Source organism: Pleuronectes platessa, chromosome 1 (assembly GCF_947347685.1).
Source record: "Pleuronectes platessa chromosome 1, fPlePla1.1, whole genome shotgun sequence".
Classification (NCBI taxonomy): Eukaryota; Metazoa; Chordata; class Actinopteri; order Pleuronectiformes; family Pleuronectidae; genus Pleuronectes; species Pleuronectes platessa.
The window spans coordinates 13764505-13785453 of NC_070626.1; the positions used below are offsets into that span (position 1 = coordinate 13764505).

General features: G+C 41.5%; 4 protein-coding genes across 6 annotated transcripts; 1 reads left to right on the plus strand and 3 right to left on the minus strand.

Annotated features, from left to right (window-relative positions):
- Positions 1-2294: 2294 nt before the first annotated feature.
- si:dkey-148a17.6 (uncharacterized protein LOC108190685 homolog) lies at positions 2295-4938 on the minus strand. Its single transcript, XM_053425972.1, has one exon. It carries the CDS (start codon positions 3627-3629, stop codon positions 2544-2546), a length of 1086 nt encoding a protein of 361 aa, XP_053281947.1. The 5' UTR covers positions 3630-4938; the 3' UTR covers positions 2295-2543.
- Positions 4939-5087: 149 nt separating this feature from the next.
- Positions 5088-6554, minus strand: LOC128443374 (delta-type opioid receptor). Its single transcript, XM_053425973.1, has one exon. It carries the CDS (start codon positions 6518-6520, stop codon positions 5501-5503), a length of 1020 nt encoding a protein of 339 aa, XP_053281948.1. The 5' UTR covers positions 6521-6554; the 3' UTR covers positions 5088-5500.
- Positions 6555-8179: 1625 nt separating this feature from the next.
- LOC128441452 (delta-type opioid receptor) lies at positions 8180-9697 on the minus strand. The gene has a single exon (XM_053423768.1). The coding sequence runs from the start codon at positions 9438-9440 to the stop codon at positions 8412-8414; it is 1029 nt and encodes a 342-aa protein (XP_053279743.1). The 5' UTR covers positions 9441-9697; the 3' UTR covers positions 8180-8411.
- A 2528-nt stretch (positions 9698-12225) lies between these two features.
- LOC128434942 (E3 ubiquitin-protein ligase AMFR) lies at positions 12226-20841 on the plus strand. Of its 3 annotated transcripts, none has more exons than XM_053417912.1 (14): positions 12226-12372; positions 12859-13185; positions 13269-13361; positions 13483-13647; positions 14910-15062; positions 15298-15338; positions 16227-16359; positions 16464-16597; positions 16729-16839; positions 17174-17370; positions 17478-17584; positions 18076-18210; positions 18352-18542; positions 18793-20841. In XM_053417912.1, the coding sequence occupies exons 2-14, from the start codon at positions 12931-12933 to the stop codon at positions 18947-18949; spliced, it is 1872 nt and encodes a 623-aa protein (XP_053273887.1). In that variant the 5' UTR covers positions 12226-12372; positions 12859-12930; the 3' UTR covers positions 18950-20841. The 3 variants fall into 3 exon arrangements, with proteins under 3 accessions (XP_053273887.1, XP_053273905.1, XP_053273897.1); XM_053417930.1 differs by having other exon boundaries at positions 18076-18192; XM_053417922.1 differs by lacking the exon at positions 12226-12372 and adding an exon at positions 12496-12686.
- The last annotated feature ends 108 nt before the right edge of the window (positions 20842-20949 follow it).

Below are 20949 nucleotides of genomic sequence, written 5' to 3' on the forward strand. Positions count from 1 at the left end.
GTGGAGTTTTTGCTAGTCTTTGGCTTGATTCCCAGAATGCCATGTTTTGTTGCGACCGACACTCCCAGCTTTGCTCGCTATGGGCCAGCAGACTGTGGTGAATGCAAGGCTTTTTGTCTGTTCACCTCCTTTCACTCGTTTAAATCCCCCAATCTCGAGAGTAAATCCCAGTGTCTCCTTCCTTGCGCAGAAATTATTCTATCTGGCTGAACTGGTCCGGCAAACGCTTCAACTGAGATCTCAGACACAAGATATTTCAATCCAAAAAAGGCAAGGAACTTCTAGCTTCTCAAAAAAAAGGACAAACTCCAGACTTTGTTTGAGCAGGTTAAATCTGTTGAAAAGTCAGACAGGAAAGAAGGGAACCTGTGCACGACTAAACTAGACTCAGTGTAGTTTTGCTTTGGTGCATGTGTCGAATTCAATTTTTGTAGTGTGAAGTCTTCCACTGGAGACACCCAAGATTGTGGCTCAACTGTCCCAATTGACAGGTTTTGCCCAGGGGCTTACCTTCGGCTGGGGCATAGGAAATAATGGGTCAAATATAGATGGATTACAGTAATCGCATTTCAAATTAAGTGATCCCTTAAACAATTACTGCAAGGAAAGTATCGAAGGAAAAGTTATTGATTGCATTAACCATATTGTAAATCCAGCGGGTGTGTGCTTTGGAACTTTTTCTACTTTTTACTTTTGTAACAATGACACCATATCTTTAATTTACAAAGAACTAAACCCAAAGTACAATGTGTTATTTCAATGACATAATACAAAGGCAGGTTATAGGAATAGGTCATGAATGGTAGTGGGTATGCTGGGCACATACCTCAATGCTAATTTTGTCTTATGCGCAAACTGCTTCCTCGTTCTGTGAGAAAGAAGTCTTGTGCGTGAGGCAGTTTTCTTGTGCAATCTCGTCTGACACGCATTTGTGTTTGTCACACCCTTTTCACTCTGTAATTTTCCACCCTCACAGTTTAAATAATTCTGACTCACTATTAATTAAGGGCTCCAAAAGATAGCGTCTAGCCCCTGTCACAATGGGTTTGTTCAAGTTCAATTTCTTATCACAATGAGCTGTCTTATAGTATTCAGCACAACATACAAATGACAAAGATCTGAAAAATCATTTGTATGAAATGTCAATTCTTCCACTTTGTTTCCCTCTGAAACTTTTCGAAAGACTTTTGAACTGTCTTCTCTTCAAATCAAAATCTACTTCTACATCTGCCCAGAAAGGACACAGGCCATGAACAAGTACAGCACGTTTGAGGACTTGTATTATGTCGTAAAAACGAGTGTATGCAAGTTAAAAGATTGTTCCATTATGTAAGACTTTAAAAGCAACTGCCATGGTAACAACAATGCATTAGTATAATTATAGTAGTAAATAATATAGCCCTGCATTATGGTAGAGTTGAACTGAGTCCGTTTTTTTCTGATTGTCCGAACAGAGATTAATTTACATTATTCAATGATTTACTGTATAGGCTTCTTATTAACAGCCCTATAATACTAAATGTATAATTATTATTAATAATAATGTATTAATGATAACAATAATACTGAATGACGCCACACTGAAAAGATGGCAAAACTACCATAGTTCTAACACTGTGCTGTCAATGCCATCTACTGGTAAGTCAGTAGCAGGTCAGTAACAACAGGTCTTGTCGTCATGGCAACACACAAAGTGTTTGAGACAAACTTCAGATGCTATGACAATATTGTCAATAGATAATTAGGTCACTGTTTTGCAGATAAAGTAAACAAATAACAGTAACCAAGCTGCGTCTTGAGACTGTTACAAAACATTGAGACATGATTCCTCTTTTTGCTGCTCACTACAGGGAACATGCAATTTTTCATTTTGCAATCTTTTCTTCGAGAGGAAGTTGAAAGCAGGACTGGGGTGCAGCACTAAGATGATTGTTACCTGATTTGTCACGAGTACAAAATATTTTTACAAAAGTAAAAAATGTTGGATTCCATACGAGAGTAAAACATGGCAGTATAGGCAATTTAACACATATTTTCGGATGATCAGAGTGTGTTGTAGATGTAAAAGGTCCCCAGGACAGAACTAGATCACAATATAAAAAATTGCTTGCCGTTGTCCAAACAGCGGCTATGAGCGAATTAAATATCTATCTGTGGTTAAGGCAGAGATAAGAATTGAGAGACGCAACCACAGGATTATCAGCTGAAAACCTACTGTGCTTTGTATTATCATGTTTATCCTTGCTGACGTCAATAACAATACTATATATTTGACAAAAACGTACCTTGAGACATTACAGTACAATTTTTTAATACCAAATGACATAAATCTATGTACATAATATAGTGTTTTTATAAATACATGTTCACGATGTAAAAGCAAACCAAATCATGAAAAATTGGTAATTTGCAGATCTAGACGAGTATTGACACAGATGAAGTGACATCCTGTTAATCTGTGTATTGAAATTTAAAAATGCAAAAAATAATGATATTCACACAGACACACGGAGCAGAGCTGTACAACCTGTACAGTTTCAATATCAGGACGCATTATTTTCACACATTTTAATCAAGATGTCCATTTGGTCTTTTGACTCCAACACACACTGGGAGCTGTTGGTCTGATTGCTTTGTCTCCTAGACACAAAGGACACCTCTCTGTTGCCTTCACCTGGGGACGTGCCGGAGATGTGTCGGAAGAGCTTCAGGATGCCGGTGTCACGCAGGGAGCTCCTGAAGGTGCGAGCTGCAAACATGTAGAGGAGGGGGTTTACAGTGCTGCTGATGAACACCATGGCTCCGGCGATGAAGATCATGGTGTCCCTGACGCCCTCCAGAGAGTTTGCTGCATCAGAATAGGAACCTTGGATGCCCAGGATGACTAGTGAGATGATATTTCCCAAGTGATGAGGTGTCCAACAAAGGCCAAACACAACCACAACACTGGCAATGAGAACAGTAGACTTGCGCTTGGACTTGAAGGTCATCTGAGTAATCCGGCTGCACAGGCAGCCGTAGCAGACCACCAGTATGGAGAAAGGTATTATGTAGCCCACCATTGTCTCCAGCAGCACACAGACCAGCTCCTGCGTCACAGAAGTGTACTCCCGATACAGACATTGCTCCTCACCAGACTCCGTATCCATAACCTGAGTTGGGATGACAGGGATGCTGAACAAGAACGCTAAACTCCACATAGTCAGCAGTACTTTATCAAGAGCCTTTTTCCTTTTCCAGTCAGCTGAAGCAAAAGGATAACGCACAGCCAAAAAACGTTCCACACTCATGAGGGTGATGAGGAATACGCTGCTGTACATACAGGCAGTGATCACGAACACTATTGCTTTGCAGGAGGCCTCTCCAAACACCCAGGAGTGGGCCAGGGAGTAGATCCACAGAGGCAGGGTGATAAGGACCAGCAGATCCGCAACAGCCAGGTGCAGGATGAGCACCACGGTGTGGGAACGCTGCTTGATGTGTCTCAGGATGGTCCAGATCACCAGAAGGTTTCCCGGGGCTCCAACCAGGAAGGACAGACCCAGGATCACACAAGCCGCTGCTGTTCCACCATCAAACTCCTCAGGGGCCATTTCCTCTGAAGGAGACAACTCAGCTGAGTGGTTCATGCTGAAAGTGTATGTGCTGACAGTGGTGTCTGCATGAAAAGAAAACCAAAGTGCTGTACAAGCAAGTCTTCACTTCCCTTTTAGAAAAGAGTGCACAGGGTTTCCTCCCAGGCCTAGACATGGAGAGGTGATTCATTCATGCATCATCCGTCCATTTTTCACCTCAGATCATACATTTATGGATAAAGAAATAATTGTGTTTAGAAGACTTTCAAATAAAGAAAACATGACTAGATTTAGTTTGATCCAAAAAATAAGATTGAATCAGATTTTTAATCAGACAGTGAGTAATTAGAGGCCATTTAATGACCATGTTGTCAAGATTTCTTGATATATGTCAAATTCTTTCTAAATAAAGAACCATAGCAAGAGTGTGATTGTCCATACTGTGTAGTGTAAAAAGAAGGTTCAAAAGCAATGTACATGTTCCCGATGATTAAAGCCTGAATAATGAGATGTGACTTTTTACAGGCCATTGCTTTTCAACTGCTGTTACACCACTTTTCAGACTGTGGTGTGGACAGTGACACTGCAAAGACTTCCTGATTTGTGTGAGCGAGTACCTGAATTAGAATGTTGGTTTGTGGAAATAAAATATTACAGTGACGTTTTTTTTGTAAAACTTATGAATATTTCTTGTCTGTTTTCCATATATAATTTTGTCATGCCTTCACTTACTACCACCACTTATACTAACACCTGCACTTTATATATACTTATCATAGCTACACTACCAACTTCTATTGCTGCTAGTCTTGTATCAATACTATTCATATTCCATATCTATTTCTTACTGTACATATCTTGTTTATTTACATATTCAACTTTACATTTGCACATACTCTGCACTTTTACTGCTTTTTTGCACTTCTGACTGCATTTCGTTATCTCAGTACTTGTACTCTGTATAATGACAATAAAGTTGATTCTAATCTAATCTAATCTAATGACAGCCAGTGGCCAGGGGCAATATGTTTTCAGGTTTTATGTCCCTCCGACCGTCCCGTTCTTGTAAATGTGATATCTCAAAAGCCTTCAGGGGAAATTTCATTTGCACCTGACACATACACTTGGACTCAAGGAGGAGTCCAAGTAGTTAGTGGTCAAGGGTCAAATGTCAAGGTCACGATGGCCTCATAAAACATGCTTTTGGCTTCTTAACCATGGTCTCAAATCTACCTTTAGGGAATTTCTTAAAAAAGTTAATAGTTGTCACTTGGACTCAAAGATGAACTAATTCGATTTCAGTGGTCAAAGGTCAAGTTGACCTCATATGAGTCAGGAATGAAAAAAAGTATGTAGACTTCAATAGCATTGCAGGCAGAGGCATGAAATCAAAGGGTGGTAATTTGAGTTTCCACAAATGAATAGTTGCTCTTATTTGGGCCTATTTTACCCCAGTGAGGCAATACATTATTTTAGAGTGTCACTCCTTTGGATCGAAATAAGATAGAATGATACACAAAGTACATTTTTAATAACAAAAATGAACTGAACCTTTAGCATTTTCCAAGAATACTGATTTAGAGAAAAAGAAATGACGAATCATTAATTGTGGCATACACAGTACACATTACACAACACTAAAGGCCACATCAAATTGTCAGAACATTTCAATCACCATAATAAATTAGTATAAGATTTGAGGAACACATAAACGGTGCAGTTCCATTTGTTTACTATGACATCCAAAGTTGAAAGTGAAACAAGGATGGGAGAATATGGTGACCTTTAATAGTACCTATCATCAACCATCCCAAGCTATTAAACCATCAGATCATAAACAGGCTTCGATTATAAAAGTCCAATAATAACTGCCGAAGACAAGGTTCACATTTTACAGGCATGTCAGTATCAGGGATTCTTTTTTTCTAACACTGGTCAGACCTCAGCTCTACCTGTGTATTTGCTGCCCTCTGGCTTGTCTGCTGCTGTACTCCCAGCTCCATGAGTCTGTTGGCGTGAGTTACCATTTCCCGGAACAGCCTGACCATTCGGGAATCCTCGAGATTACCTCGAAAGTTCCTCGCAAATAAGGCGTAGAGCACAGGATTCAATGAACTGTTGATGAATACAAGGGCACCGGAGCAAAGAATAAAACTCTCTGGAACACAATCAGAGTCACTTCCTGACTTTAAGATGCAAACCAGATCCATGATGTTGATGATGTGGTAAGGAAACCAGCACAGAAGGAAGGCTATAACAACTGTAAGCACGAGAACCAAGGATTTCTGCTTGGTGTTGTATCTCATTCTCCTGAGTTGGGCTGTCACTAGACAGTAACAGATACTAATGATGATGAAAGGAAAAAAGAAGCCCCCAAAGGTCTCTAGGCACGAGATGATGATTTCTTGAGTTACAGAGCTGAATTCCCTGACAAAACACTGCTTACTTCCATCATTTTCATCCAAAGACTTGGTGAGTAAGACAGGTGCTCCAACAAGGATAGCAAGGAGCCACAAAAGTACCAGACACCGGTTCATCGCACTCTTAGTCATCCAGCGCACTGTTGAAAATGGATGGCAGATGGCTAGAAAGCGCTCCACACTCATGAGAGTGATGAAGAAGATGCTGCTGAACATGCACACACTGATGATGTACACCAAGGCTTTGCAGAAGGCCTCTCCAAACACCCAGGAGTAGATCAGGGAGTAGATCCACACAGGCAGGGTGATAAGGACCAGCAGGTCGGCAGCGGCCAGGTGCAGAATGAGCACCACGGTGTGGGAACGCTGCTTGATGTGTCTCAGGATGGTCCAGATCACCAGAAGGTTCCCTGGAACTCCAACCAGGAAGGACAGACCCAGGATCACACAAGCCGCTGCTGTTCCACCATCAAACTCCGTAGTGGCCATTTCCTCTGAAGGAGACAACTCAGCTGAGTGGTTCATGCTGAAAGTGTATGTGCTGACAGTGGTGTCTGCATGAAAAGAAAACCAAAGTACTGTACAAGCAAGTCTTCACTTCCCTTTTAGAAAAGAGTGCACAGGGTTTCCTCCCAGGCCTAGACACAGAAAAGTGATTTATTCATGCATCATCCGTCCATTTTTCACCTCAGATCATACATTTGAATAAAGAAATAATTGTGTTTAGAAGACTTTCAAATAAAGAAAACATGGTTAGATTTAGTTTGATCCAAAAAACAAGATTGAATCAGATTGTTAATCAGACAGTGAGACATTAGAGGCCATTTAATGACCATGTTGTCCAGATTCCTTGATATATGTAAAACTCTTTCTAAATAAAGAACCAAAGCAAGAGTGTGATTGTCCATACTGTGGAATGTAAAAAGAAGGTTCAAAAGCCCGATGATTAAGTCCTGAATAATGAGATGTGACATTCAGGACATGTGACTTTTTAACTGGCCAGTTCTTTTCAACTGCTGTTACACCTCTTTTAAGACTGTGGTGTTGACAGTGACACTGCAAAGACTTCCTGATTTGTGTGAGCGAGTACCTGAATTAGCATGTAAGCAAATTTTGTTTGGAGCCCCTTATTGTAATAAATGTTAAATATTTGATTTAAAACTCAATATGGTTTATGGGAATACAAAATTACAGTGAAGTTTTTTTTTTATAACTTATGAATATTTCTTGTCTTATCTTACTACCAATATACTTATACTAACACCTGCACTTTATATATACTTATCATATCTAAACTACCTACTTCTATTGCTGCTAGTCTTGTATCAATACTATTCATATTCCATATCTATTTCTTACTGTACATATCTTATTTATTTACATATTCAACTTTACATATGCACATACTCTTCACTTTTACTGCTTTTTCGCACTTCTGGTTAGATGCTAAACTTCATTTTGTTGTCTCAATACTGACAATAAAGTTGAATCTAATCTGATCTAATGACAGCCAGTGGCCAGGGGCAATATGTTTTCAAGTTTTAGATCCCTCCGACCGTCCCATTCTTGTGACTGTGATATGTCCAAAGCCTTCAGGGGATATTTCATTTGCACCTGACACATTCACTTGGACTCAAGGAGGACTCCAAGTGGTTAGTTGTCAAGGGTCAAATGTCAAGGTCACAATGGCCTCATAAAACATGCTTTTGGCTTCTTAACCATGATTTCAAATCTGCCGTTAGGGAATTTCTTTAAAAAGTTAATAGTTGTCACTTGGACTCAAAGATGAACTAGTTCGATTTCAGTGGTCAAAGGTCAAGTTGACCTCATATGAGTCAGGAATGAAAAAAAGTATGTAGATTTCAATAGCATTGCAGGCAGAGGCATGAAATCAAAGGGTGGTTATTTGAGTTTCCACAAATGAATAATTGCTCTTATTTGGGCCTATTTTACCCCAGTGAGGCAATACATTATTTTAAAGTGGCACTCATTTGGATCGAAATAAGATAGAATGATACACAAATTAAATTTTTAATAACAAACATGAACTGAATCTTTAGCATTTTCCAAGAATACTGATTTAGAGAAAATGAAATAACGCATCATTAATTGTGGCATACAGTACACATTACACAACACTAAAGGCCACATCAAATTGTCAGAACATTTCAATCACCATAATAAATTAGTATAAGATTTGAGGAACACAAACGGTACAGTTCCGTTTGTTTACTATGACATCCAAAGTTGAAAGTGAAACAAAGATGGGTGAATATCGTGACCTTTAATAGTACCTATCATCAACCACACCTAAGCTATTAAACCCTCAGATCATAATCAGGCTTCGATTATAAAAGTCCAATAATAACTGCAGAAGACAAGGTTCACATTTTACAGGCATGTCAGTTTCAGGGATTCAGTTTTTCTCACACTGGTCTGAGATCAGCTCTACCTTTGTATTTGCTGCCCTCTGGCTTGTCTGATGCTGTACTCCCAGCTCCATGAGTCTGTTGGTGTGAGTTGTCATTTCCTTGAACAGCCTGACCATTCGGGAATCCTCGAGATTACCTCGAAAGTTCCTCGCAAATAAGGCGTAGAGCACAGGATTCAATGAACTGTTGATGAATACAAGGGCACCGGAGCAAAGAATAAAACTCTCTGGAACACAATCATACTCACTGCCTGACTTTAAGATGCAAACCAGATCCATGAGGTTGATGATGTGGTAAGGAAACCAGCACAGAAGGAAGGCTATAACAACTGTGAGCACGAGAACCAAGGATTTCTGCTTGTCGTTGTATTCCATTCTCCTGAGTTGGGCTGTCACTAGACAGTAACAGATACTAATGATGATGAAAGGAAAAAAGAAGCCCCCAAAGGTCTCAAGGCACAACATGATGATTACTGGAGTCACAGAGCTGAATTTCCTGACAAAACACTGCTTACTTCCATCATTTTCATCCAAAGACTTGGTGAGTAAGACAGGTGCTCCAACAAGGATAGCAAGGAGCCACAAAAGTACCAGACACCGGTTCATCGCACTCTTAGTCATCCAGCGCACTGTTGAAAATGGATGGCAGATGGCTAGAAAGCGCTCCACACTCATGAGAGTGATGAAGAAGATGCTGCTGAACATGCACACACTGATGATGTACACCAAGGCTTTGCAGAAGGCCTCTCCAAACACCCAGGAGTAGACCAGGGAGTAGATCCACACAGGCAGGGTGATAAGGACCAGCAGGTCGGCAGCGGCCAGGTGCAGGATGAGCACCACGGTGTGGGAACGCTGCTTGATGCATCTCAGGATGGTCCAGATCACCAGAAGGTTCCCTGGAACTCCAACCAGGAAGGACAGACCCAGGATCACACAAGCCGCTGCTGTTCCACCATCAAACTCCGTAGTGGCCATTTCCTCTGAAGGAGACAACTCAGCTGAGATGTTCATGCTGAAAGTGTATGTGCTGACAGTGGTGTCTGCATGAAAAGAAAACCAAAGTGCTGTACAAGCAAGTCTTCACCTCCCCTTATGGAACGTATCTCGATATAAGACACATAAATCTGATTGCACGTATATCTCAGTCATGTAATGATTTACTTTGCATGACACAAAAAAAAAGTTCAAAGGTCTTTTACAATGTTTTGGCTTCAGTAGCAATAAACTAGTCTTTAGTTTCACTTTCATGTCCTTCTACACTAGATCACTACTTGTACTTTCCCCTCTCCACCGATGGTTACGTGAGCAGACAGTCACAATAACTCTATAACCAACATACAGTGCCTTGCATAAGTATTCACCCCCCTTGGACTTTTTCCCATTATGTACTGTTACTAACTGGAATTCAAATAGACTTAAATAAACTTTTTCCCGTTTGATCAACAAAACATGCATAGTACTTTGGAAGTGCAAAATACATTTTATTGTGACACAAACAATAATGAGAACAAAAAAGTTGACATCTGTTGGGTGCATAAGTATTCACCCCCCTGTGTCAATACTTGGTAGAACCCCCTTTCGCTGCAATTACAGCTGCAAGTCTTTTGGGGTATGTCTCTACCAGCTTTGCACATCTAGAGATGGAAAAGTTTGTCCATTCTTCTTGGCAAAAAAGATGAAGCTCAGTCAGATTGGATGGAGACCGTCTGTGAACCGCAATCTTCAAGTCTTGCCATAGATTCTCTATTGGATTGAGGTCTGGGCTTTGACTGGGCCATTTTAAGACATTAACATTCTTTAATCCAAACCATTCCTTTGTAGCTCTGGCTGTATGTTTAGGGTCATTGTCCTGCTGGAAGATGAACCTCCGCCCCAGTCTCAAGTCTTTTGCAGACTGCATCAGATTTTCTTCAAGGATTTCCCTGTATTTGGCTCCATCCATCTTTCCCTCTATTCTGACCAGTTTCCCTGTACCTGCTGAAGAGAAGCATCCCCACAGCATGATGCTACCACCACCATGTTTCACTGTTGGGATGGTGTGCTCAGGGTGATGGGCAGTGTTGGGTTTTCGCCACACATAGCGTTTTGCATTGAGGCCAAAAAGTTAAATTTTGGTCTCATCTGACCAGAGCACCTTCTTCCACATGTTTGCTGTGTCTCCCACATGGCTTCTGGCAAACTCCAAACGGGATTTTTTATGGATCCCTTTCAACAATGGCTTTCTTCTTGCCACTCTTCCATAAAGGCCAGATTTGTGGAGTAGACGACTAATAGTTGTCCTGTGGACAGATTCTCCCACCTCAGCTGTGGATCTCTGCAACTCCTCCAGAGTAACCATGGGCCTCCTGGTTGCTTCTCTGATTCATTTTCTCCTTGTCCGACTCTTCAGTTTGGGTGGACGGCCTCCTCTTGGTAGGTTTGCGGTTGTGCCATATTCTTTCCATTTTCTTATGATGGATTTTATGGTGCTCAGAGAGATGTTCAAAGCTCTGGATATTTTTTTATAACCTAACCCTGCTTCATATTTCTCCACAACTTTATCCCTGACCTGTTTGGTGAGCTCCTTGGTCTTCATGATGCTGTTTGTTCAGTAATGATCTCCAACAAACTCTGAGTCCGTCACAGAACAGGTGTATTTATACTGAGATTAAATTGCAGACAGGTGGACCCTATTTACTAATTATGTGACTTGCAAATGTGACTTGTGAATGCAATTGGTCGCACCAGATCTTTGTTAGGGGTTTCACAGTAAAGGGGGTGAATACATATGCACTCAACACTTTTCAGATTTTTATTTGTAAATAATTGTGAAATCCATGTAATATTTCCCCCCACTTCCAAATGATGCACTATTTTGTGTTGGTCCATTACATAAACTCACGATGAAATAAATTTTAATCTGTGGTTATACCATGACAAAATGTAGAAAAGTCCAAAGGGGGTGAATACTTATGCAAGGCACTGTACATATACACAAAGATTGTTAACCATAAAGAAGACAAATAAATTGAGATGATTTCACTACCTACTTGAATAAAAACAGCTGAGTTGAAAAAAATGCAGGGATTTGTTTTTGCTCATGTCCAAACAATCGTGTTGAAATCTAATTTTGATATTCATTCATTGACAATATTCATGATATGGTGGATGAAAGCTACACAACTGTCTATTGTCTCTTAACAACAACACTCACTGTCCCCTCAACTTTGGATTCTCTGCAATCCCCATCTTTTGCTATGCTCCAGACTGAGGTATTTGACAAGAGACTGTAAGTGTTAGACTAGAGTTCATTCAAGTTAATTATTCATTCCTCCAACAATTAAATGTGTAATTTTTAAACGGGACATTTCATGATTTAAATGTTACCGGATAAATCTACAGTGATATCACAGCAGATGAAGAGGAAGAAAAACATGGGCGTCACTTTTTTACATGTGCCATGCAAATACAAGACATGCACATCAAGACAAAAGGCCATACAAAATAAGTTATTTTTTAAGCTCATTAAATATGCATCTAAAAAATTCAATCAACACTTTTTTAACAAAACCCCCAAAACCTGAATTAGTGCATGGCTACCATCAAGATAATCCTTTTATTTTTGCCTGATACATGTTGACGTAAGAACAGAAATGAAATCCCAGATCATGGATGTGGTCTTCGTGTTGACGGAAGTCTTGATCTCTCGAACAGTAGAAACACAGACATTGAATGAGAGGTCAGGGGAAAGTTGTCGTGACGACGTAGTTACGATGCGCAGCTTCGACAGCGCCCCCCCCCCCCCCCCTCCCTCCCTCCCCCTCCTCGCTCAGCTGCCTGCTCGGTGAAATAAACAAGACGATGTTGTCAACTCCGCTGTTCCCGGTGCTGCTGCACTGAAAGTACAACACGGAACACGGCGAGTGACGCTGGACACCTTCTCCAACCAAGCCCGCGACGAACTGTGAGTGACGATCTGGCACCAGCTCGATGTCTGGGGCTTGTTAACGGGGGTCGGCTTTGTGGCCAACGTTAGCTGACAGCTAGGCTAGTGCTAGCTAGCGTTAGCCAGGTGATAAGCTAACGGCAGGGGCGTGAGCTGCTTTCGTTCAGCGTTAGCGCTACGGGGGTGTTTATGTAAGCGCGTTCGATCGCCGATTCAATACGCTTTAATTTACACATATACGAACAGTTTTGAGCTAGCACGCAGGAGGCTGACCAGAGAGGCAGGTTGTCAATGGTTAATGTCAGTCTGCTAACTTCCTGGAAACTACCATGGTAATCTTTCAATTCGTGTGTCAACTGTCAATTTCCAATATCGTCATTAATTCACACATCGGCACGAGTTAGCAGCTATCCAGTGCTAGCACGTTTGTGTTTGTGTAACAACTACACTGAGTTGAGTAATAAAGTTTGGCCAACGTCGGCAAACTCTCCTCTGCCCTTACAGGTTGTTTGAGTTCTCTGATCAGGACAGACCCAGTTTCCACGCGTCGAGAAGAAGAGGAGCTCACAGCCTGCGATGCCTCTGCTGTTTCTGGAGAGGTTTCCATGGCCCAGCCTGCAGACCTACACAATCCTGAGTGTGGCTCTGCTCGCCGGCAGCATCTTCAGCGCCTACAACACTGTCACTGACCCAGGCTTTGGGGCCTTGGAAGCTGATGAAACACAGGCTGCCCCAGGGGTGGATCTTGAACTTCTGAATAATGAGTTTAGTGACACGGAGCTGGCGACCAGTGTGCTGTGGTATCTTGCCACCGACAGTCTCTTTGTATGGGTGAGTGTTGTTTAGTTAAAGACCTTGCATTGCTCCAGAGAAAATAAACAACTAACTGCCACTCTGCTCTCGTGCTCCTCCAGGTGTTAGTCAACACATTCTGCTGCTCTTTAATGTTATTCGCCAAAATGATTCAGTACGTGGTGTTCGGCCCACTGAGAGTCAGCGAGAAGCAGGTGAGTCTGTTAAAATGAGGCCTGTCAAAGAGCCTGGGGTTGTCAACCTCTAAGCCTTTGCAACTCAAGTGTAGACCGTCTAGAAATGAACTTGCTAATGTGCTCTGTGTTTACTCCTCAGCACCTGAAAGACAAGTTCTGGAACTTCATCTTCTACAAGTTTATTTTCATTTTCGGCGTGCTGAATGTGCAGACAGTGGAGGAGGTGGTCATGTGGTGTTTGTGGTTCTCTGCACTGGTCTTTCTCCACCTCATGGTTCAGCTCTGCAAAGACCGATTTGAATATGTAAGTTCTAGAAACAACACCTTTCTTTTTTGACTCCATCCAGGGATCCCTCGTTCATGACTTCCTCATATGAAAATCTTACAATAAACTAATTTATTATTATTTTCCTTATTACTATAGATTATTCAAGCACTTGGTACATTGCAATGTAGATTCAGGCACTGGAAATGGCCAGGATGGCATTAAGCAGGTTTAAGGGCTAAACATCCCTCAGTGAAACCTTTGGCTGTTTAGGATCCATAGCAAACAAGACAGGAATAGACCTACATTCTTTGTGACTGCCTTTTTATTCATAAGTTCTTAGAGTAAATACAAGGCGGCAGAAAGTCTGCTGTTTAATGACACCTGCTAAGTGCACATACAAACTTCATGCAGAGGTCACAAAGTGTACTGAGCTTCTCCCAAAAGTTTTAAGAATGACTTAACTCTGTTCACCTCTGAGTCTATAAATAGTTCCATTGCACTGGTATGTTAGCCTACTGATACAGTTTCACTAACTACATTGACGTGACCATGTATCAGGTTGTGCTCTGCATCTTGGGCAAAACAAAATATCAGATTTATGCAGCTCCCTACAAGCAACGACATTTAAAACTGCCATGAAGCTGGTATGTTTCCTAAGATGTAATGTTGACTGGCTTTGTGTAACATAAGGCCATTTCTGACTGCCGGTCTACAGAATCTATACCAGTCAGTTGTGTGCGCCCGGCTTTCTTTCGTTTATCTGCTTCTGTGGGTTCTAGCTTTGGGGGAGTAACAGAAACGGGAAAGATGATAGATATGTCTGAGTGTGTAAGCCTTGTTAAACAATTTCACCTGAAAAGTGGTCTACACACTCCAGAGCTGTAGTTTTACAGTCTTACGCAATCTTCTTTCTGACCATGGACTTTATGTGGATAATGTGTGAGGAGTTTATTGATTTTAAAATAGGTTGTGTAAAATTTGGAAGGGAAAAGTCCGAGCTCTCAGGTCCTACAGTAGAAATGCACTTTGAGTTTGGCACTCATGCTACTGGTTCTCGTTGCTATGTGATTAGTGCTGCATGACTGTGTGTGAGCAAGTTAAACTAAGAAACACTTGCTTTCCATCTGCTGAATGTTTCTCAAACATCTACGTTCATATTTTGTTAGTTTATGTTGTTGTTGTTGTCTTTGTCCACTGAAGCCCACTAGAAATTCCCAAATAATAAAAAATAGTCAATTTTATTTGTATCTTGTATATAAGGACAAAGAAAACTTCACAATCCCGTTTCTTCTCCACAGCTGTCGTTCTCCCCCTCCACTCCCATGCACAGCCATGTGCGAGTGCTCTGTCTGCTGGTCTCTCTTCTGTTGGACTGCTGTGGCCTGGCTGTGGTCTGTGGTCTGCTAGGAGCATCCCATGGCATGCACACTCTCTCCTTTATGGCAGCCGAGGTGAGAGTCTGGGGCCACAACTGTATAAAAATGCCAAAACTATGTATAAAATGCACTTAGATCATGCTTACCAAAGATGATCTTGGACTCTGTCATAAAAGTGTTTATTTAGGCCCGAGTTCAAAACATCAAAACATCCCTTCACTATTTCGCTTTCAAATATTCTATTTGAAGTCTGTCATATTTTGGATGGTTATATATTTTATCAACTTAATCTTTGTTCTTTTTTCTCCAGTGTCTGCTGGTGACTGTGCGTACTGGGCATGTCATCATGCGGTAAGTCTCCTTAAAGACTCCTCACACAAGCACACTCATGCACACACCGCAGCAGAACAGATGACATAGCCCCTACAAATTTGGAATCAAGCTAATGTTTTCCTTTGGTTCCATTAGCACCAGTATGAAAGGCGTCTTTGTCCCAAAGAAGGTGGTTAGGACTTAGGACAACTCTAAATTACTCAAATCAGCTGAGGCCCTTATGGATTCATTAGTGTTGCTCTATATTCGGATACTGGTTTTGTCACTAGTAGAGCTGTAGCTTCTACACATGGCGAAATAATGTTTGTGGTGACCAATCAACCTCACTTTGAACCGTAATAAAAGTTCTTGATTTTTGTTTTCCTTGCCTCACAACAGCTTTGGACCTTTTCACTATTTTGTCTTATTCAAGTATTTTGGCTTAATTGTCAAGGAACAATGAGCTTGTATATACCTCATGAGGTAGGCTTCTCTAAGCTCGACTTCCGTTGCGCCATCTACTGTTCTGGCGGTGAATTGTTTTCGGAACAAAAAGGCTCGTAGAACTATAAATCAAAAAGGGTCCGTCCGTCCGTCCTTCCGCAACGGACTCGGAGAAGCATACAGAGGCCTTGTCCACGGGGAAGGGAACCCGGACAGAGCCGGGTCGAGCTAGCTCTCAGCGGCTAGCTGCTCTCTCAGAGGGGCTTAAGAGTAAAGCAGCGCATATTGTCAAGTGTAACCATTGAACGGATCCTGTTTAACTGCCACAAGTGTTGTTCAAACGGGTATTAGATTGTACTAGTATTAAAATGGTAAATTAAAACATAAACAACCAATTAAATAAGATTGTTGAATTTAACTAGGCGAACCCTGCAGAAACCCTGTTATTATCACCTGTGTTGAAAGAGTTGTGCATGTCCTCAGGTACTCCATTCATCTGTGGGATCTTAACCACCCAGGCACTTGGGAGAGTAAGGGAACTTATGTCTACTACTCAGACTTCATCATGGAGCTGGCCATGTTGTTTCTGGACCTCATGCACCATATCCATATGCTGGTAAGATACACTGAAGGCTCAGAGACATGTAATGTTATTAAAATGTAGAATGTCCTGTTCTCTTGATAGTTCCCTAAACGTCTCCCTTTTCCGTCTCTCGTTAGCTTTTTGGTAACATCTGGCTGTCCATGGCGAGCTTGGTCATCTTCATGCAGCTGCGATATCTCTTCCATGAGGTCCAGCGTCGCGTTCGCCGACACAAGAATTACCTTCGTGTCATCAACAACATGGAGGCCATGTGAGGCTGTGTTTTATTTGACTGTTTCCTCCTTTTTGTTTTATATAGTTATTTCTAATTTGAAGCTTTGTACTTAGTCGATCGTCACTTGTTTCATCATTATTTTCATATTCTGTGAACTTTTAATGCAGGTTTGCTGTTGCTACTGCCGAGGAGCTGACTGCTAATGATGACGACTGTGCCATCTGCTGGGACACCATGCTGACGGCACGAAAACTACCCTGCGGCCATCTCTTCCACAAGTAAAATGATTTTAAGGAGTTGCCTCAATGCAAGGGATGGTTGCGGTATCACTTACATGGGGCTCCTTATCCTAGAAACTGTTTTATTTTGGAGGTATAATAAAGAGGCCTAAAGGAGAGACTACACCGGAACAGTTATCTCTTTCATAGTAATATGAATTTCATTGTAATGATACTTTTCTGATAATATAAGAGCAGTTTGGTGAATGTTCTTCAGCAAGATTCCCTGCACGGATCCTGATATTTAGCAACAGAAAACGTGTTTTGACTCTTAAATGAATGCCAAGTCATAGTACCATAATAACATGTTTGATCTGTGGCACTATTCTTCCAGCTCTTGTTTGCGGTCGTGGCTCGAGCAGGACACATCATGCCCAACATGTCGGACATCCCTGAACATCAGTGGCGATGGGGGCCCAGCGAGAGGCCAGCCGCAGGGCGCAGGTATTGGGGACAACGCTGGCCCCGGAGGAGCCGCTCCAGAAGCCAGACCACACATCAACCATCACAACCACTTCTTCCACTTTGATGGTGAGTCTTTCAGACACTGATCCAATATCGAATGTGGTTGTGCAGTTACCCTCCACGGATCGGCTGTGTGTGACAATCACTTATTCAACCCACATGTTCCCCTGTAGGATCTCGCATTGCCAGCTGGCTGCCCAGTTTCTCAGTGGAAGTAATGCACACCACCAATATCCTGGGCATCGCTCAGGCCAACAACAACTCCCAGCTCATGGCCATGGTGAGTTCAAGTTTACAGTCTGATGAAGTTTTCGATTTTAAGAGAGATGACAGAGATAGCGGTTTGAACCAGGTGTGGGTATGAGGCTGCTCTTGGCTGCATGGCTCATGCAGCCTTCTCTTTCTCTTCTCCTTCCCTTCCACAGTATGGTACAGGGTATTATCCATCAAATTAAGCTGGCCTAACTTGAACTGCAGCCAAGATCATTCAGGGATGATTGTAACCAAATAATCATGTGACACAGTTGGAAGATAATACAATAGGCGTTATGTGTAATACTGTAAAATCCAAGTAGTGATGTTTGCTCTAACATCAACCCTACTGGCACTACAAGAATATTTTTAATCCAACTGATTTGGTAGAAACTGTTAGTTACTAAATATGCCAAGAATTTGAGGTCTTCTGAAAGGTTTCAATCGCTCAACACTGTTTGCATAAGACCTGCTTGTGTCATTTTCTGACTCCTTGTCTATGTAACGTCTGCCCATTAGGCCCATCAGATCCAGGAGATGTTCCCTCAGGTGCCGTCCTACCTGGTGATGCAGGACCTGCAGTTGACCCGCTCTGTGGAGGTCACCACTGACAACATCCTGGAGGGACGCATCCAGGTACCCTTCACAACACAGGTCAGTTAATTTAGGCCTAAATGTTAACGAGGGAGCCATTTACATTTTTGCATGAATGCCTATGAAAATAGTCCCCTGAATTTCTTTCAAATGGGTCAGAGGAAGAATGGGTCACACTGTCTGACATTATTTATTTCTTAGGCCATAGAGCGCTCCCCTATACAGGGGAACAATGCAGGAGAGGAGCAGGCAGGGTCCAATGGGGCAGCAGGGCAGGAAATCAACGAGGTAGACAGCATGGAGGTCAGAGGAGGTCGCTTCTCTAAGTCGGCTGAGGAAAGGCAGAAGATGCTAATGCAGAGGAAAGATGAGCTGCTTCAGCAAGCTCGCAGGTTGGTACACTGCTGCTTCGAGGCTTTTTTCTTTAACCCACTGGCTTGAGTGCTTGAAATGTCACTACAGTCAAGCCTTCAACATTTAAGCCAGGATAAATGTTGAAGGCTTTTTTGTTTTGGTTACCCAATTGTAAAGAGCTTAAAGTGATAATGTAATTTATTCACACATGATAAGGATTCCTAGCTGCCTTGTTTCCTAGTATCTTGCATTCCATCATATCTTTACATCTTCACTGCTTCCCCATAGGAGATTCCTGAACAAGGGTCCAGAGGATCAGGACGAGGATTTGCCTGGACTGGAGGAGGACATTGTCCCAGAGTTGGACTCGAGTGTCCTGAGACGTAGAATCGTGGCAGCAGCTGCAGAGGGACGCATGCAGATCCAGCTAAACCCCTCACCCTGATGCAAAGATTGGCTTCAGCTGAAGAGTCTAAAACATCATCATCCCATGAGGCAAAAACAGAGCTCCTTCAACCTGTCCCCCCGTCAATGGTCACCATCTATTCAACCCTCTAATTAAAACGCATTGCAAACATGGCCTTTGGACCGTTCTGAGCTGCCTAAATTAGGTGGGACTACTGTGATTAGCCTCTGCATCACTGATACAAGCCTGAGTATTTGGAGCATTATATAAATTGATGGGTGCAAGATAAGAAATGCAATGCTGCATTGCCCTTTAATCTCGTGCCATACATTGCTAACACCAGCTTCCATAGAGTCAGTGTCTGCTGTGGGAGATAAGCATGCTTTGTATTCAGGAGATCCAAGCTTTTCATGAGGAGGGTTTGAAGGTGTTATTATTATTCGATAAAGCTTCTTTTTGGGTCCTTGTTTGTTTTCCTTTTAAGCAATTGTTTTTCACACTTTTTGCTCATGGCCGAAAGCTTCGTATTCTGGACGGAGAAACTCGGCTGACGTATTTCTGTGTTGTTATTTTACGAGTTTCAACTGTGAATCAAGTGTAGGCTTATTTCTTACCTTTGAGTAGGAGAATGTCACTTTAGTATTGTTCAGCCTTTCAGTCAAATATGAATGTCTCTATCAAAGCAATGCTGCAAACAAGTGTTTTTGACCCACACGGGTTATTCTGTATTTAGTGTGTAATAACACCCAGTGCAAATAGGTTTTCATTTGTTGTCTAACACAAGGAGGGAGTTCGCGTGTAATTATTTGTTTTCTAAAACTGGCCCCAGATAAACAGAGTGGATATATCACATTTTGTACACAAACCATAGCTCTCGTCTTTTTCATTTTCTTATATTACTCACTGCTGTTGAGTTGTGAAAATATTCTTGTCAGTTGAGAATTGCCAACCGGGTCTGATTTATTTTGAACTTGTGCAGAAATAGCTAAGTCTGTAGAAGTTGGACTTGCTGCTCAGTATTTCGAGGATGTTTTGCTGCTTTTTCAACAGTGTTCATCAGAACGTTAGGTGACGCCTCTTGGATGAGCAGCAAAATGATCTCATTAACTTAACACAAATCACCATGTGTTTGCTAATTATAGCTCTAATATATATTAATCAGGTGAATGACTGAGAATCTTATTGAAGTTTTGGAGGGGGTGTTTTTTGTTTGTACAGCCTTTGTCTACTCACATTGAGAAGTGCTAACTGAAACATACCAGCAGGGAACATAATCATCCTCTGCTTAAAGATTTTATTACAGAAATGTGCAGTAATATACAAAAAGAACTTGGGTGCTGTCAAATTACACTGAATCTGTAGCTGGTTGAGACGTGTTGACGGACACAAAGACGGACACTGACACTGTGTGTATTATACGTGTTTGATTTCTTCGATTACTGTGCGAGGGAAGTTGGGGGGGAGGTATGCATGAATCCAGACAAGTGCTTTTGTTTGCTTCCACTTTATCCCAAAGAGCAGCCCACAAACTTCCTCGAGAAGCTGATGTGTTGTGATCTTGATTGTGTGTTTTTATTTTTTGCTCAAACTTTGTTTGGGGCAGTTGTAACAAATATTGGATTTAGATTTCAGGTTTTCAGTTATTTAAATATTTTTTAAAAAAAGGACTGTTTTATTGTCATTTTCAGTTTGTCTTCCTGTTCCTTAACATCTTTGAATATCCATGATATATTTTCCAAATCATGGGTTATCTTTCATAACCATGTCTTATTTAATCAAAACCTAAATACTTATTTGGACTGAGCTTTCCTGTAATGTTGTGCCTAAATTAAGAATGGTTTGGTAATGGATGATTTCTGTAAATCTAGTTTTTGTAAAATATGTCAATACAAAAGACTCAATAAACAGAGCTTCTACGGCTTTTTAACTAACGAGGGTGAAAATGTCATCTTTTGTGTTTGTGTGTGTTTTTGTGAATGTGTGTGTGTTTTTTGTGTGAGTGTGTGTGTGTGGACCTTCATCTGTTTATACAGTCACAT